At 40.9% G+C, this 16,963-nt stretch overlaps 2 protein-coding genes across 11 annotated transcripts in view; one reads left to right on the forward strand and one right to left on the reverse strand.

Annotated features, from left to right (window-relative positions):
• Positions 1-62: 62 nt before the first annotated feature.
• Positions 63-806, reverse strand: blp (mitochondrial import inner membrane translocase subunit Tim16). 2 transcript variants are annotated; one of them, XM_046631744.2, is made up of 2 exons: positions 655-806; positions 63-592 (listed from the first exon to the last, which is right to left on the reverse strand). In XM_046631744.2, exon 2 carries the CDS (start codon positions 532-534, stop codon positions 145-147), a length of 390 nt encoding a protein of 129 aa, XP_046487700.1. In that variant the 5' UTR covers positions 535-592; positions 655-806; the 3' UTR covers positions 63-144. The 2 variants fall into 2 exon arrangements, with proteins under 2 accessions (XP_046487700.1, XP_046487699.1); XM_046631743.2 differs by having other exon boundaries at positions 63-551; positions 623-784.
• Positions 807-2,026: 1,220 nt separating this feature from the next.
• Positions 2,027-16,963, forward strand: part of eag (ether a go-go) — a 40,855-nt gene continuing 25,918 nt past the window's right edge. For 4 of the 9 annotated variants that reach the window (XM_046631682.2, XM_069136906.1, XM_046631685.2 and 1 more), the window contains exons 1-4: positions 2,044-2,504; positions 3,677-4,782; positions 15,150-15,250; positions 16,600-16,732. In XM_046631682.2, coding sequence (XP_046487638.1) covers positions 4,704-4,782; positions 15,150-15,250; positions 16,600-16,732 — 313 coding nt within the window. In that variant the 5' untranslated portion in view covers positions 2,044-2,504; positions 3,677-4,703. Of the gene's footprint in view, positions 2,505-2,600; positions 3,031-3,676; positions 4,783-15,149; positions 15,251-16,599; positions 16,733-16,963 lie in introns of those variants that run through there. The other 5 variants (XM_069136902.1, XM_069136903.1, XM_069136905.1 and 2 more) reach the window with 5 other exon arrangements.

A 16,963-nucleotide genomic window follows, 5' to 3' on the forward strand; every position in this document is an offset into this window, starting at 1 on the left:
GTTAAGCCAACTCTAAGCGATATATTCATGATATCTAAAAAAAGAACGAGACAACATAGATGTCACATATCTATTACCGTTTATTATTAATTAATATATACAGGCATAACAGCGATAGATTTGAAAGACTAGATGCTAAATGGGCTAAGTTTCTTTGCTCTTTTTATGAGGGTCAGGGCCAGGTGGTTCCTGATTCTTCAATTCTTCGTCTATGCGTTCCTTGGCTCTGAAGACTTTTGACTGAAGATAGAACGATCCACCTTTCGACTTGTCGTTAGCCTCCATTAAATATTTGTAATTACGTTCCAACGCTTCCTTGTCCTTGAGACTCTCCATGTTCATGATGCGCAGCGCCTCATCCAAAGTTAGACCAGTCCTGGCGTTCGCGGCAGCTCTTTCTCTACCTTGAGCACCGCCGCCAGCTCTCTTAGCTGCCTCTTGGCTAGCCGATATTTCCTGACGAAGAGCACGCGCAAATGCTCGACCCACGACCTGTGTTCCCAGGACGATTATCTGCGCCAGGTATTTAGCCATCGCCTCGGATTTGTCTCCTGCAGAGGAGTCACAGGTATAAATTGTCACTTCGCGTAACCTGTAAGTAGGTTTTGAAGTAAATCCTAACCTTCTAAATGTCACTGTTGTATCGAGTTGTACCTGGTGAAGTGACTCGTTCGTTACGACACCATTGGCGACCTAACCTCACTTTTGGCACACTTCGCCATAGCGTGAATTTGAATGCTGGCCGCTGAGTGAACCGCAAAACGAGTCCGATGATTCGAGCTTCGCGTACAGGTTTCATCGATCGCATCGTGTCGATTCCAATTACCCTGTAATCGAGGGTTTCGGATTCGATTATCTGCGGCGGGTAAACACTTTGAATTCAATTAACTGAAATCGTCGTCCGTCGTTAATTATATCTAAGTATCGTCGTATAGCCACATTTCGTTATACGTATTATTATAACGATATGGCCGAGAAGCAGATATACGCCAGGTTATCTTATTAGACATTTAGCACAGAGACATAAACGGTACTGTGTCCTATGAAAATACATATTTGTTTAACAATTTTGCGGTGAATGAAAGCAACAACTATATCGATAGACGGTGTTAAGATCTAAATAGTGAGAAGTGGAACGTTTGTGGAATTCGAAGCGTGAGAATCGATGAACTGTTCCAGCTACGCAAACCTCTTTTTCTCTCCACATATCTCGTTGTCTTATCCTCATTCCATAATTAAACTATGAATCGATAAATATCCTCTACTTATTTTTTACCGTTCCTAACAAAGAGTTATAAAAAATAATAGTTCGTATTGGCGTGGTGAGAAATAAGATGGAAAGAAAAACGCAACTAAAATTACAATGTCCGGTAAATTACTTTCCTTTATCACCGGCCACTGCTACGGAATCTAATTTTCCAGTATTCCATTCCAAGACATAGCGGTTATTAAATTCTGAAATGTACTTTTCGTACTTTCAGTTGATATGCATAATTCCGAGAGGCGATGGAAACATTTCGTTCGTTCGCTTTACTCAACGTTATACCGAAATAGAGATTGCGCGGCTTATTCTTTTATTTCTCCTCGTTTTATGCAAGGGTGTTTTCCTTTTACTACTCTACATGGCAAATCCCCTTGGCGTGGATTTAAATTTTCATATACCGTTGACGTCACTGCGCGTCTCCGTTGTCAAATTTTCACAACGCGCAAGTCGAGAAAGACCGCGCCGCGTCACGAATTAGCATTTCTCTAAAAGTAACGGTCAAACGGTGTTATTCACGACGTTGTTCCCCCTCGCCTTGTAATTCCATCGGCTTGAAGTTAACTCCAGATACCATCTCCGACAAGCGCGCGTTGAAATCATTCCGTCTCCTTGAACCACCGCGTATTGCGAACGATAATGTCGATACGCCGCGCGTATAGGTCGTGTCGTATGGGTCGTGTGTAAATGGGGTTGGCGGCGAGGTGGCGCCCTCGGTTTTACTTCGATCGACCGACCGACCGACCGTCCGTCCGTCCGTCGGTCCGCATGTCCTTCAGTACCGTAACTAGAGGCCGTACGAACCAGTCGCTACTCGGTAACGAAAAAGGGTTGAACTTTCGAACGCAGGAGGGATATAAGAGCAGATTGTGCGACCTTAAATATTGTTGAATAAGTATTAACATACGTGCGCTAAACTTGGATTGATTTCCTTTTTACGATATGACGATTGCATTGTCCTGCACGTATTTTTATCCGAACATTGGTAAAACCACGATCGGCTAATATTGTCAACGATGAATTTTAGTTAGACTGGTAATTGAATTATCAATGAAAAAAAGTGAGGCGGCGTCAGAGTGTCCGTATATGTGGATGTATGCTGTTTTAAATTCTACTCTACGAAGTAGCCGAGAATTTGAATTCTTACGGTATTCTACGTACGGACGATCGACGTGAGATCCGAGACACGACGATTTGTACGAAACGATGATGAATATTGTTTACGAATAAATATCAGAAGGGGGTGCGTAGAATTTTATCACCAAGTATGCGACGAAAATTCGGAATAATTCGATTCATCTCAATAATGAAACGACGGTTCTACGATTCGATGTAATATTTCTGCAGCTTTGAACGATTTTACGTCTAATTATTGTTCGGTCATAACCGTTCCTCCAATACAAATGTGTATAGTCGTCGAATGTCAATAATAACGCGTATATCGTTCACTCCGGGGGAAAAATTCATCCGCAGTACAAACCTAACAACTCAACATCTTTTTATATTCGTATCGGATTTAACTCGCGATGCAAATCACTGCGGAGTCGCGATAGATTGTAACAAGCCGAAAATGATAATTCTTCTTTTCTCTCCGTTCCTATTTTTTTTTCTCCTTTCAATCTCATCGACGACGTAAAATGGGAGATTTTATTAGATGCCCGAAGTTAAGAGTTATCGCTCACTTGACAAATGCTCAGGCATACATATATATATGCAATAGTTCGGTATAAAAATGCCCAGCAGTTGCCGCCTGAATTTTACTCGACAAGGTAGGCAGTTGAATCTACGTATTATACGTAAACGGCAAGCGGGTTGCCATCCTCGCCGAGTCTGACCCAACCTGGCTGTTACCACTTCAGGGAAAATTCGATGTAGATTTTACGCCGCGCGTCAAAATATAGGAAAAACTTCCGCGGCTGTCTTTTCGATGTTTCTTTTTCTTTTTTTTTCTTTTTTTTTTTTTTTTATTCAACTTTTCTCTGCTTCCTTCTTTACCTCGAGATATCCCCGGCATCAAAGGGGTCCCGGTGAATCGTTTCAGTAATTACATGCGCATTGTTCCAGGATAATCGCGAATAGAGCCGGACCCTTACGCTTGTCGGTGACACCATTCTTACCATCGCCGAGTCTCTCGTGTATATACCTATATTTATCCGGGTATAGATCTTTCCTGCAATTTTCCAAGCTGTTCGGAATGCTGAACAACGAGCTCCGAAGAATTTTCTTCGAATTTACTTGAACCTTTGGAGCTACCTCGTTATAGACTCTCAATCCTAATGAACATAATAACGTACCTTTATCGCGACGTTTAAACACTTTGGAAACAGTGCGTAATTTGTCACGATATAATTTCACGATTACAGGCCGAATAATTGACAATGAAAATTCATTACATACTGTTGTTTCTTTGATTAGGAGCTCGGCGGATATTCTTGGCGAAGAATCCGAAGCTGTAGAGACATTTCAGCCGACGCAGGGATTGGTAGGATGAAAATGGAAGAAGAGAAGGAAAATAATATCGGAAAAATTGAGGATGAATGGTGACGGACTCTCAATAGGAATCGATACGATACTCGGTGATTAAGGGCCGCTCGCGTATGACGGCGGGTGTTTAAACGTGTCTATGCGTAACTAACCTTCGGCCATCGGCGACAATAACAGACGATACAAGAATCGGAAAAAAGTGAGGAAATGTAGTGAGTGCAGGTATAAAATGTTGGGAACTTGTAACGACGACGATGACGCCGAGGATGTGGAGAGCAACAGAGAAAACACAGCAAAATGTCGCGAATCTGTGGAAGGACTGTGGTTAACGAGGATAGACAAAGACGAGAATTCATTGTATGCAGTTATAGACGTCGGATCGTCCCCGTGGGAGAATATAAACGACGATCATGTATACGAGAAAGAAGTACAGGTGACAGAACGTCAGTTGCAGGGCGACGAACGCGTTTGAACGTTAATTTCGCGTATATTGTAATATAAATAATATTGCAATATATATATACATACACATAATATATATGTATAGTCGCTAATTGAAATAGAACGATGCGAACAATGATATACACCAGAAAGAAATGTAGGTGACAAACAACTATCCGCGACGTATTTATAAAACAATCATAGTAACAACAACAACAACAACAACAACAAAAACGAAAACAAAAACAAAAACGGCAACGAAAACAACAATAATAATAACAACAATACTATACCCTATACGTGTATGTTTAAAAAGAAACATGGAGCTTGCGCTAAATGCAGTTTATCGCGCTTAAAATAAATATATAGGTGTGTATGTATGTATATATATGTACATACATATTATATACACACGTTTGAAAAGTTATACAAATGAGAAAATGGTTTAAGATTTATTAGCTCCGTGATTGCTAAGATCTTAAACCGCGTCAACAACTGAAGATTCAAGGGTCGAAGGATGCCAGGGGGTCGTAGGGGCCTCGTAGCCCCGCAAAATACATTTTTAGAAAACATCATTCGAAGGAGCAGCAGCCAACGTAAGTAAAGAAACTCACTCTATTACGTTTCGAATGATTTTTCCTATTTTTATAAATAGGATAAATCAAACGCCAAAAGGATTTTCTTCCGTTATTATTCTTTCCGCGTGAGGAAGAGTATGCGAACTAAATAGCTAACAATAAGTTCCGTCGAATTTTTACTCTCGATTACTTTCGACCGCTGATTCCAACTTGACAAATGTCCGAATTTATCGACAGCTAAAAAAAATACAGCTAATACATCGGTGCGGAAACGTTGTATATTTTAGACATGTGACATTCGCGTAATCCCCTAATTCCTAGAGCTTCTAAATTCTGTCTTAAATATAAAATCCTCTAGAGATTTTTTTCGAAGCTATTATATTCGGGTTTCGTCGATGCTCGCTCGACATTTCGTAACTATATATATGTCACATACATACTCTATAGGTATACGCGTTTCGTTCAGTTGGCGTAGAATTAATCTAGACTGCTGCTGGATATTATATACGTCACATACGTTATACACGTAGCTCAAGTTTCAATAACTAATTACCCATATAAGGGATGTAAATTGAAAATAATGATAAATTGATTGGTAAAATCGTCAACTTTAGATGATTAAAAATTGTACAATTTTTGGGTTTCTCCTTGCGAGTCGTGACGAGTAATATTTCTTACCGCTGATCATAGTTTTCGTCTCTTCTTCTTAACCGTCATTCTTACCGCGGATCCATTTTATACATACTTGCATAGATTCGCCAGAGTTATTATACACGATACACATTAATATCGTACCTACATCGGTCCCCGGTTACATGTATAATATCCGAGGGTTTGAAAGTAGGTATACACGCAACGGCGGAGGAGAAAAGCTCTTTGAAAGCAGAGTATCATAAATAATAACGAACCGTACCGTCGTGGCGTTTTTGCGCCGATGCGAGGGGATGATCCTGAAGATTCAACGTCTGGCGTATGCACGCGTGCATCGTATGCACGTGGATGTGTGTGCATTCGCGTGATGTGGCGTGCGGATTGGCGAGGCAATTCTCACCGGCAAGGTTGCAATTACGTGAGAAATGGCAAACACGGTTTTGGGTAAATAATGGAAATTGCGAGTACACGCTACCAGATGCATTATACCTGTGTAGAATATAGCGTACTATTCGGGTGCGGGATAAGAATGTAGAAATATGAAAAAAATAGGAGGGCCGCACAACAGCGAATTTTTAAACGAAGCTGAAAGTTAATAGATAAAAAAAAAAATTGACGAAAGTCGAAATATGGATGGGTAAAAAAATAGAAAAGTCAGGATATACACTGGGAGAAATTTTTAGTTCCGGTTAACGCTTAGTCCTTAACTATTTTCATTTTTAAACACAATCGAAAAATATAGTTCTAGGTACAAAATGAAAATTAGTTTTCTAGCTGTTACCGGAAAGTCTAGTATCCGTTGCTATGCTTTCTCATTACGATCACTGTTACTATATTTTCTTGCAACTGTTGCGAAAATTTAATGCTTGTGCAACAATAAATTGACGTTAAAGCCTTGTTTAGCTAAAAAAAGTAGAGTAAACCGAAGAAACTGATTTTGCGTTGCAATCACCAAAAAATGATCGATAATAGCGCAAAATGGTTACGCGTACCTCGTTTTTCGTAATCACAAAAATATTCAAACAGCTTTTTTTAACGATGCCTGTTTTGCTGAATTTTTCTAGCTACTGTAACAAATGAAATTCTTCTCAGTGTAGAATGCCAAAGTGTAGAATCGTCAGAATTCGCCTCGATAATACAGAATCGCATACAGATCCTAAAATTTGCCGTTCTATGTTTCGACTGATGTACATTTTGTATCTCTGTATTTTGACTTTCTACCAATCGGCCGTAATAGTTTTTTACCCCCATCCCCTACTTAGGTGAAAGCTATTATAGCCATGACTATTTAAGCAGGAAATATACGGCGAAAGGCGGTTTCTTTTATTTCCGTTCACCTTCCCTCTAATCAGGCCGTGTATTAATAATTGATAACGAAGGGTCGAGACTCGGATTTGACCCGGGCCCGACTCTACGGAGGCCCTTTGTATAATGTATTCGCTGTTAATCTGCAGTCGGGTGATTATCATCGGACTCTGCGTTAAAAATTACGAACGAAATCGCGGGACCCTTCGCACGCCGGGGAACATGAGCGGAGTTAGGGGGATGTTTTTTACCCTCCGCATAACCTCCTCAACCCAGAGAGGATTGACTCGTTTTCGCCCGTTTCCGCAAACCTTCGACAAAGTTCGGCAGGTCATTGGGTCAAATCCGCGAAGCACGTAAGGGTCAATCCGCGGGTCCCAGGGACGTCTGCAGGGGGGGGCTTAGAATATAATGCGATATTATACGTACATGCCTGAGTGTGTTACACAATCTAAAGGAGAGCGGTGAGAAGCTTGCCAAAATTTACTCACATTTCTCAAAGTTAATTTAATCAAATTCAAGTTTCAATTTATACTGAACCCTTAATCTACGCAAACACATTTTATTCTTTCCATTTTCGATCGAACAACAACGTTGTACACCTTTTACATCAATCATTCACGTCTGATGGATGTTACTGCATCAAATATGCAGCTTTATATTATGCAAACTTGACTCGTTCTCTGTGATCAGCACAATATGGATATATAGCTAAATTTAGATCGTTGAAAGAAGAGTTGCTGTGCTCTTACCGGTAATTTGAATCATTTGATTTGATTTGTTTACTTTTTTCATTTTCATTCTCGTTTGTCTGTTTGTTTTATTTTTTTTTCTTTTTTTTTTTACGCTCAGAGTAAGCAGGGCAGGTGCGAATCTATTTCTCTCGGGCATCGCGTTTGTACGTGTTATTATCTTAATAGTTTCAAGTTGACCGACGGTCACGCGGGTGCGATTATAAAAAGAGCACAAAAAAAAAGAGAAAGAAAGATGAAAAAAGGAAAGAAAAGAAAAACATGAGAGAAGAAAAAATACTTCCCCTGAAGGTATGAATATATAAAACTTGGTTTCAAGCGCGAATAATGCTTGTCAATATAGGTATAATAAATACGAATGCAAGCATATTATAATTATTATGTACAGGTATATATAATAATTGCAAACTACGAGCTATAAACTCCGCATCGTGAGCTGTATAATAATTAATCCGGATAAAAAGTTTTTCAAGTAAAACTAAAGTAGCGTGATTTTTTATATTATACCAAGAAGTATAATAATTACAATTCTAGTCACACGTATTCTCAATGCCAACTTTCGGTGTTTGATACTTTTGTTTAGCTTAGCTCCGTGGAGGCAGGGATGAAAAATTCTGACGATGCTCGCGGACGGTGAGGGAAACTTTTGTATTTACGTTAAACGAATTCCGCGCGAAAGCTGGTTCGCCAATTTATCTCACACCCGAGCTGTTCATTTGCAATCCAAAATACACACCTACGCTTCGCGGATAAGTAGAAGTCGGATCAAATTATCCTTAAGAAGAAAAATTCAAAGCGTTACACAGCGAAGTGCTCGAACAGCTTGACAGCTTATACGATCGGATATACAGCTTATCAAGCTACGGAAATTACCGAGTGACGGTCCTCTGCTGCTTCAGATGACCATTGGCCAATTTCGGCGAGGCTCAATTTATTCACCCCTGATCCTGCTGCAGGTAGTTGTAATTATACGTACGTACAGACGGACTTCGTACACACGCTGACCAAAGTTAACGAGCTATTAAAATTCCTAAGTTGAATTTATTGACTCAATTTTTTTTTCTCTCTCTGTCTGTCTCTTTCTCTTTTCTCTTTATTACCACGTATATAGCACGAAAATTCCGCAACGTTTTATCCTCGGTCTAAAAATTAGCATACAGTTTCATTCGATGTGATGTATAATTCCGCATGCGAGTGAAGAATTATCTTAATGTTGGTGTGTAATTAACGTTACAAGACGGTTTATGCGCGGAGTGCAATTTTCGCCTTTCACGCGAAACTCGAATTTCGTACCTACATGTGTATACATGTAACCGGTAGAGAGAGAGAGAGAGAGAGAGAGAGAGAAAATGGGGGCAGAGAAGAGATGACCGATTTGTCAGCAGCGGCAACGTGAAAGAAAAAACGGACCTTGTTGGGCGGAGAAATTCGATAAATTGAATAACGCGATGAAACGAAATCTACGGAGGGTGTGGATAATTGGCCGAGGTGGTAAAACCGAGGCGGAATAATATTGACGGTGACAAATATCGGCTATTTTTCAAACACCTCTATCCACGCCGTATAATGAGCATTTTATAAATAATTTCCTTGTATGCGTACACGAGTATATCGTTAGACTCGTGACTTTTTGCCGTTATCGTAAAGTGGTTGAAAAATCCACGCGATTCTCGCTCCGTATCTCGAGCCTGAATTTCACCATTTACTTGCAAAGCGGTTGGAGTAAACGACGCAACACCGCGGGCTTGATTGCCGAAAAGAGATCGTTTCATACCATGTGTTAGTGTACGTAAAGTACATGCGATGTGCGTCTTAGACCCGGTAAATTAGCATTATATAATAATTTGAGGAAAGAGGCGCGTGCGTGCCGATGGAGATAAAATTCGGAAAAGAAAAATCACGCTTTGCTAAGAGTAAGAAAATATTTATATTTCGCGTGCCGGAGTCAAGCTCGCCTTTGAAAATCACCGAATTGCGCGACTCATTGCTATGCAGATCTTTATGTTTTTTTCTCCGATAGCATATAGCGTGTATATGTATACAACGCTGGAATCGCGGTGTGAAAATTGTGAATTAATAATTTTCCCCTATCACTTTAGACCGTGATATTCTGTGATAAGGTGACGATAAGACATTACTGAGCCTCAAAAAGTCTGCTTTGTTATTTGTCAAACGCAATGTAATTAACGCTATTCATTGTTCACCTTTTATATAATTTGTATCCACATCTTATCACTGTAACTTGTACAAAGAAATACTAAATTTTACATGCCTGTATAGTATTACAACAAGTCGGGAGATGCACAATTCTAACCGCATTGAAAACCGACAAAGAGCAACCAAGTTGCAGGGGATGTTTTCGCACATATCGCCACTTTGAATTTCATGCGAAGTTTATCGGATTTTCGTACGTAATATTTATTTGCCCGGAGATCGACGTGATCCCAATTTATTCAAGCTTATCCGTTTTCATATTTACATTCGCGCTTCATACATGCCTGTACAACACTTGGTACGGAACTGAAGGGAGGAAAAAATATTTCGTTTGGTAAATTCTGTCGAAACGTGAACTAATGTACCAGCTGTTGACTGTGAAACCGATGTACAGGGCGTGACTGATACAGATTTTTGTTATTTTTTTCCATTTTTTTTCCATTTTTATCTCACATGCTTTTCCACGTTTCACTTCGCTTCGCTCGCAGTTGTAGCACACAAATCGCATCACCTCGTGTCAGCCAAATGAGATTAACTTCAGTTATTTTCCTCCGCAAATAGGTATAACTGACATATTGTTATAGCTACCGCGCTTAGTAATCGTGCAGATCCAGATTGTGTGCAACAGAACCTTTTATGTAGTCCAATTTAATAATCTTAAAACTGGTTCACGGACCATAACTGCAGGCTCGTATTATATTTTCACTGAAGGGGTAAAAACAAATCCGCACTACTGCTATGTATAATAATAAAAGCATGGAATTATTCGAGACGAACGTTACGTGACTTTTACCAGTGCCTCGAACGGAGGCAAAGCTTGGCCGTAATTAGAGTCAGGTATGGATAAAGTAGAAAATTGATTCAAAGGGAAAATAATAACATACCGCAGAGAGAAGGAAGAATAAAAACAGCGATGTCGAGAAGAAGAAGAGGAAAGGTAACGGAAAAGCACGAGGCGACCTTGAAGCGAAAGGGTATTGAAAAAAAAAAAAAAATCCTCGAGTCCTTGACGTGCTGCAGATTAAGGCCTTAAGATTGTAGTAAAGCGAAGAGGTCGAGGGTGCGAAAAAAAAAAATACGTCCTCCATCCAGGATCGTTACGAGAATTTGCCGAGTGCGTGCAGCACATGGCTGCAGGGTTGCTGGTACGGCATATCAGTCAGAGAAAATTCCGGTTCGCACCTTGACCCGTCTTGTACGTCAAGCAGCGATTTAGCAAGTCAGTGTGCAGCGGTTGCGGCAAAAGGCGGCCCGAAGTTTCAACCCTCGCGTGAGCATCAAGATTAAGGCCTTGGCTGTGTAGCTTGACCTTACTTACCGGGCGATATAATATTGTACACATTGCACCTACAGGGTGCTTCCAAGTAAACGCCCCAATATATTGACTTGCCTATCATTGAGGGTAAGAAATATCGGTAATACAGGCCCGTCGAATTACCGATAAGCAGCGCGTTTTGAGTCCTCGGGAATGAACTGAAACTGCTCGTGTTTCCAAATTGTGTAGATTTGGCCAACAGGTTGTTTCGTTCGGTGATCGCCTTCCGGAGTCACGTTAAAGTGACGATATGACTTGACTTGATCAAAGTGATAATGACTCGGTAGATCTGTTTTACCGATATTTGTTCTCCTCAGTTGTAGGCAACCCAACATACTCCGGCTTTCGCTCGGAAGCACCTTGTTTGTGTATCGAGGCAAAAGTTACCTACCCTCCATGCCAAATCGAAAAGTAAGCATTCTTCGCGCAATCAGCGATATAAATATACGATTTTCGCGTTTCTTCCTCTGCGTGCACAAGGATACATACCGTCGCAATAATTCTCCTTACATCGTTCGTTCGTTATTCGCCCTCGAAACCCAGTGCCGACGGTGACTGGCGTGCCTGCACGATAGGCGCATTATAGTTTTCTTTTGGCAGACGCGATGTACCTATACACGTTGTTCGTCTCTGTGTGAGTTTTCTCATTTATCAACCGTCTGAAATGGTCGTGCACGAGGCTAACTCCCCGCGATATCCATCGGTGTGTATTATGGGTGTATAAACAGTTAGCCTTGAACCGAACCCTGCCTGAGTCGTGATTATTCCTTATACCGATTGGGTGGTTCGGGTGTTTTCTGTGAAACTCCTCGCTCAACGCCGGCAGACAGGCAACCGTAGCTGTGCATTCAATGCCCGGTAATACGGTGCGTAGCCGCGGTTGCCTATCTGCCGGCGTTGAACGAGAAGTTTCACTGAAAACCACCGGCGTTACGAGAATACCTATAAGCTCGCCTGGTCTCTCAACAGGATCGGAAGTCTCAGAGAGTTTCGAACTTCTTTCAGATCATACGCTTCGAAAAGCCTCGCGTTGACATTTTTATACACGTTTCGGATATGACTGCGGTTTATTTGGTGCAACTTGCAGTAGCTGTCGGAAGGGAGAATTGGTTGGGAGGAAAAAACCTTCCAGGCAACATATAATCGTTGAGAAAAGCTGTTGACTAACCTTGCGAGGAAACCTTTCATTTTCTATATACTAATATACTGGGATCGACTTCTGACAACGAATTATATGTATACCGCACAACGAAAAAAAGAGAATATATTGCAATCGTTTTTATAATCACATTTGTCTGGGATCCCGGATTGATGTACGATTATCGCGATTTTATGTTTATACCTCAACCTGATCAAGACAAATGACTTGCGACGGGAAATTTATCGTCTTTTTGTTTTACGTTGAATTCGTTTACCAATTTGTTGAGTATCCTTACTCAAAACATGAGAGTATAACTTGGGCATAATTCACTCGTGAAACATACAAGATATTGAACCTATAATTTTTCGATGTAACATTTGGTGGGAGCAAAATAATGAGAAAAAAGCATGAACAGAGTTTCAGGCAAAAAAAAAAAAGAAAAAGACAAAGAATAGAAAACGCAAATCTTATTTCAAAATTTTTATCAAACTGCATCATGGTGAAGCGCGAATCAGCTGCATTCATTCGCTTGAACGGAGGAGGGGAAAGAGGAAGACGAGGGGAAAAGTATATACCCGCGGGTTTGAGGCACTTGGAGGTTTTCTAAGTAGGAAAGTTCATTAAAATCTCCACTGCGCTATTCTTACGTGCTGTTGAATATACACCGTATTCCACGTTACATGCATACGACACACCTACAACACCGCACACTTTGATAAACGTAGCTATAATTGCACAAACCGTTCAACTTATTTCTCGCCAAAGGTAACCACGCCCGTCGTATGGAGAATCGCGATGCATCGTGACACAATTAGCGGTCGGTTATACTAATATCAGCCACAGTGCGATACGTTCAACGAGCCGGGGATCAACAAGTGACAGAGAGAGCGAGAGAGAGAGAGAGAGAGAGAGAGAAAGAGACTCGAAGTGCACCCTCGAAATACCTCGAGTGTCAACGTATACGGAAGTGCTTTTGAACAACGAGTTTCACCGATATCGCTGCATCAGCAGCTGCTGGCTGGGCGCAACAGTTGAATATTCTTTACTCTTCGTTCCCCTCCGAAAGATAAATTCGATGTGAATTCCGATCGTAGGCTCAATCCCAATTAATCACTGTCAAACATCGCGCACCCCTTTTCCTGTGGACCACTTCAGAGTTTCCAGGCGAGTCTGATTTTCCGAGGGGGCCGACTCTCCCATTGTTTGCGCGCTTTTAATTACCCCCTCGCCTCGTTATGCCTATAATTTCCAAGCTCTCCGGTTGCCTTCCGCATCGCTATGTTGTTACACTCTTGGCCAAAGCTTTCTCTCCATCCGATAACGCCCCGTGGACTCGGCGTTGTGACCTCGAGGGATGCGTGGAAATCGACATCGAGATTGCAGTAGGTCGCTAAGGCATTTGGCACTTCCTTCCAGCTTCGTTTCCATCCGGATCCTCTTTGTGCGATTAATCACGCCGAAGCTCTGTGCCAAATTCGAATTCTTTCAAATCGACACTCCGATCGCCAACGACGCTACACGTACGTCTGCAAGGGTCAAGCGGGTTGCCACGAAAATACGTGCGACGATATTCCCTTGCGAAAATATATACCCATAATGCCTAGAACCGAAGTGGGATCGAAGCTTTTAACGCTACTGCCACTCCTTTCGGTCTTTTAACGAAAGTGGAAGACCGCTGCGGGAGTTTTTTTCTCATCTTTGATCGTCTCTCTTTTCTTCCTCGTTCTTTTATCCCCCTTCGTCTTATTTGCTCCTTCTACTTGACGGAATTTTTCTCTTTTCCTTTTTATCTCCTTTTATCCTCATCCCCGCAGGAATATAACATGCTTCCGCAATAATATTTCTTAACTTGAATTTAAGAACTACCGTAGTAACGGTGTATAATTAATAGGATGATTTTGCAAACGTCAAGCACAAACACCTTATCACCCGTCGATTTCGTGCCTGCAGATATTTTTGGCGTGGATCGAGATAACGGTGGAAATAGTTTGAAGGGCGCGAGCCGTCGAATGCATTATGCCTATGCATACATAGAGGTAAATGTATATAGAAACACGGGAATATACTCACACAAGTTTATAACCACTTTGCGTATAGCCATGGAAATTTTCTTGAATTTGCAATTCAATTTCGCCTCGACTCTTTGATGATGTACGTCTTCTTATTAATTGATTGATCACCCTGATGAAAGGGATCACAATTCCAACGTTCCTCTGCAGGCTCGGAAAGTGGCGCGTATGTATGTATGTACATTTCGTGATACGGGAGACATTTTCCACCGTCGACGTCAACGTCGCCGTAGCGTCGTATATCAATTCGAAACTCAATTTAGGTATAAAAATGAAAAAGGCCACTATATCATATCTCTCCCCTTTACCGCCGTGTCCGTGATGCGTCATAATACGACGTTTTACCGAAAAAGGAAACACAAAACGAGGAAGGGAAAAAAAAATCTTACACAAGGCTACGTGTATCGGTATACGACGTAACAGCGTGCATCCCCCTCGCACGGGGTGAGTTTGGCGCATTTTATCTTTTTTTACCTCATCCTTTCGCGGGAAAAGTATCACGACGCGTGTATGATATATTGCTTTTCGAACATGAGTGCCGAAGAGTGTGACAAAAAGCACGATCTATATCGTAACCCGTATATACCTGGTGTGTTATATTTGTCAACGAAAAGTTTGAACTCGACCCGAGGGATTGCGCCATCGATACGTCCCTCGAGTTAATTTTCAGCACGCGTTCTCTTCGTGATGAAAAAAGTGACACATTACAGTTACAATTAATATCATTCACACGGAATGTTATACGGACGAGACGGAGATATACGTATATATGTATGAGGTGAAATAATCGTAAATTCGAGTTTTTATTTTACGCAGGTGTAATATACCTACCTTGACTTTATTTACAACAATTGACATATTTCATTCGGATTTGGAATGAATTTTTACGCAATCATGCGCCGAGGAATAAGTTTGCTGAATTATTTTTCTTTTTTCAGCCGACAGCAGTTTCCTCCTAGCAAATGCCCAGATAGTGGATTTTCCAATTGTCTACTGCAACGAGAGCTTTTGCAAAATTTCCGGCTACAATAGAGCAGAGGTGAGGCCATTATTCCTCTATTATATCCCATTACTTATTATACGCTACATCCGGTGTTCTACCGTTTCGGCAAATTTATCTTTCTTTCATTTTTTTTTTTGCCAATTAACGCGTGACCTCAAATGACGGAGATAAAACTCGATCGGAAGTAATTCACCCTTTCTTCTGCCTTGGAAAATCACGTAAATTCGATTTGAAGCGCGAACTGGGTATGTGGAACACGGTGCAGATCGCGGGTAGCAGCAAACCGCCCGACATTCCAAATGAATTTCTTATCAAAGTCCGTTCGGCTCTCGATACGTATATACGTTGTATACGTACGTATAATGTGTGGTAACTCGTGTGTAATGAAGAAAAATCGAACGGCTATTAATCCGGCTTCGTTAAGCGAATTTAACCGTCATTTTATTCATTCATTTATTTATTTTCTTATTAATGACATAGAACGGTCCGGGTAAAAATAAAACGATTTCAGCTCGTAGAAACTAGACTGAAAGTATTTTAGAGATGTAAATTAGTTTGCTTTTTTTCTTAATTCTCTTTCAAGTCGTGGGTGCGCATTTACTCTTCTCTTTGAAAATCGCACAACTATTTTGCAAGAGTTTTAATATTATCATGCAAACGGCGTATTTTATATTAACGTTAAGCCACGGTCAGCGGTGGCTTTGCCACTGCAGGAAAGCGCGATTAATACGTACGGAAAATAACTATCGACCTAGATATTGAACTGGGTCATGTACCCTGCAACTTAGACGAATCGTTAGAACAATCTATCCTGAGGAATTTACTGTATATTGTGTAGATATAGGTATTTATATAATACATTACAGGTACGTAAAGAATTTCAGGTGGATTTCTGTGCGTGACTAGAGGACGATATTTGAGTCCGCGTCGTTCGCACACTGTAACAATTTATATTTTCTGGATCGTTTTATTCACTCTGAAAATACCGTGTTATACGTATAGCTTTTAAAGCTCGGCATTATATAATTTATACATATATACGGGAGTTGAATTTATTGCCCGGAGTTAATCGTCGCTGGATTTATTGTTGAGAGAAAAGTTTCAAGGATTGCCCAGCTGGGTATATAATTGTATGACGTAGGTATGTCTGTAATTCTGTGCGCACAGGGTTTTCCCTCGATTCCACGAGGTTGTGTAATATTATTGGTATAAAGTGTACCTGCGCTGGAATAAAGCGCCGCGATCTGATAAAAATATACATCTGATATCCACGTGAGAAATTTTGTCGCACGCGACCGAAAAATTTAACAGTATGGTATCGTTGCATTTATATTGTAAAATATGAATTATATCGATCGTTTCACTCGTCTTTTCGTTCGCTGCAGGTGATGCAAAAGTCATGTCGTTGCGCTTTTATGTACGGCGAACTGACCGACAAGGAGACGATATCCCGGATCGAAGAGTGTCTGGAAGGGCAGATACACGACCAGTTCGAAATTCTACTTTACAAGAAAAACAGTAAGTGCACTTACCCCGGGCGATCGGATCGATCGTTACACTTCACCTATGCGGTCTTTTCTACCTGTATTATACGTAAGACGTACGTGTGCGTGACGTACAGCATACCTTGTTTGTGAATATTACGTCCTACGTCATACGTTTAAAAGATATTCGCTACGCCCTCTGCCTATTTCGTATAATATATATAATATTATTTAACGAACGATCGACAAACATCGTTTCATACTT

Source organism: Neodiprion pinetum, chromosome 6, assembly GCF_021155775.2.
Source record: "Neodiprion pinetum isolate iyNeoPine1 chromosome 6, iyNeoPine1.2, whole genome shotgun sequence".
Lineage (NCBI taxonomy): Eukaryota > Metazoa > Arthropoda > Insecta > Hymenoptera > Diprionidae > Neodiprion > Neodiprion pinetum.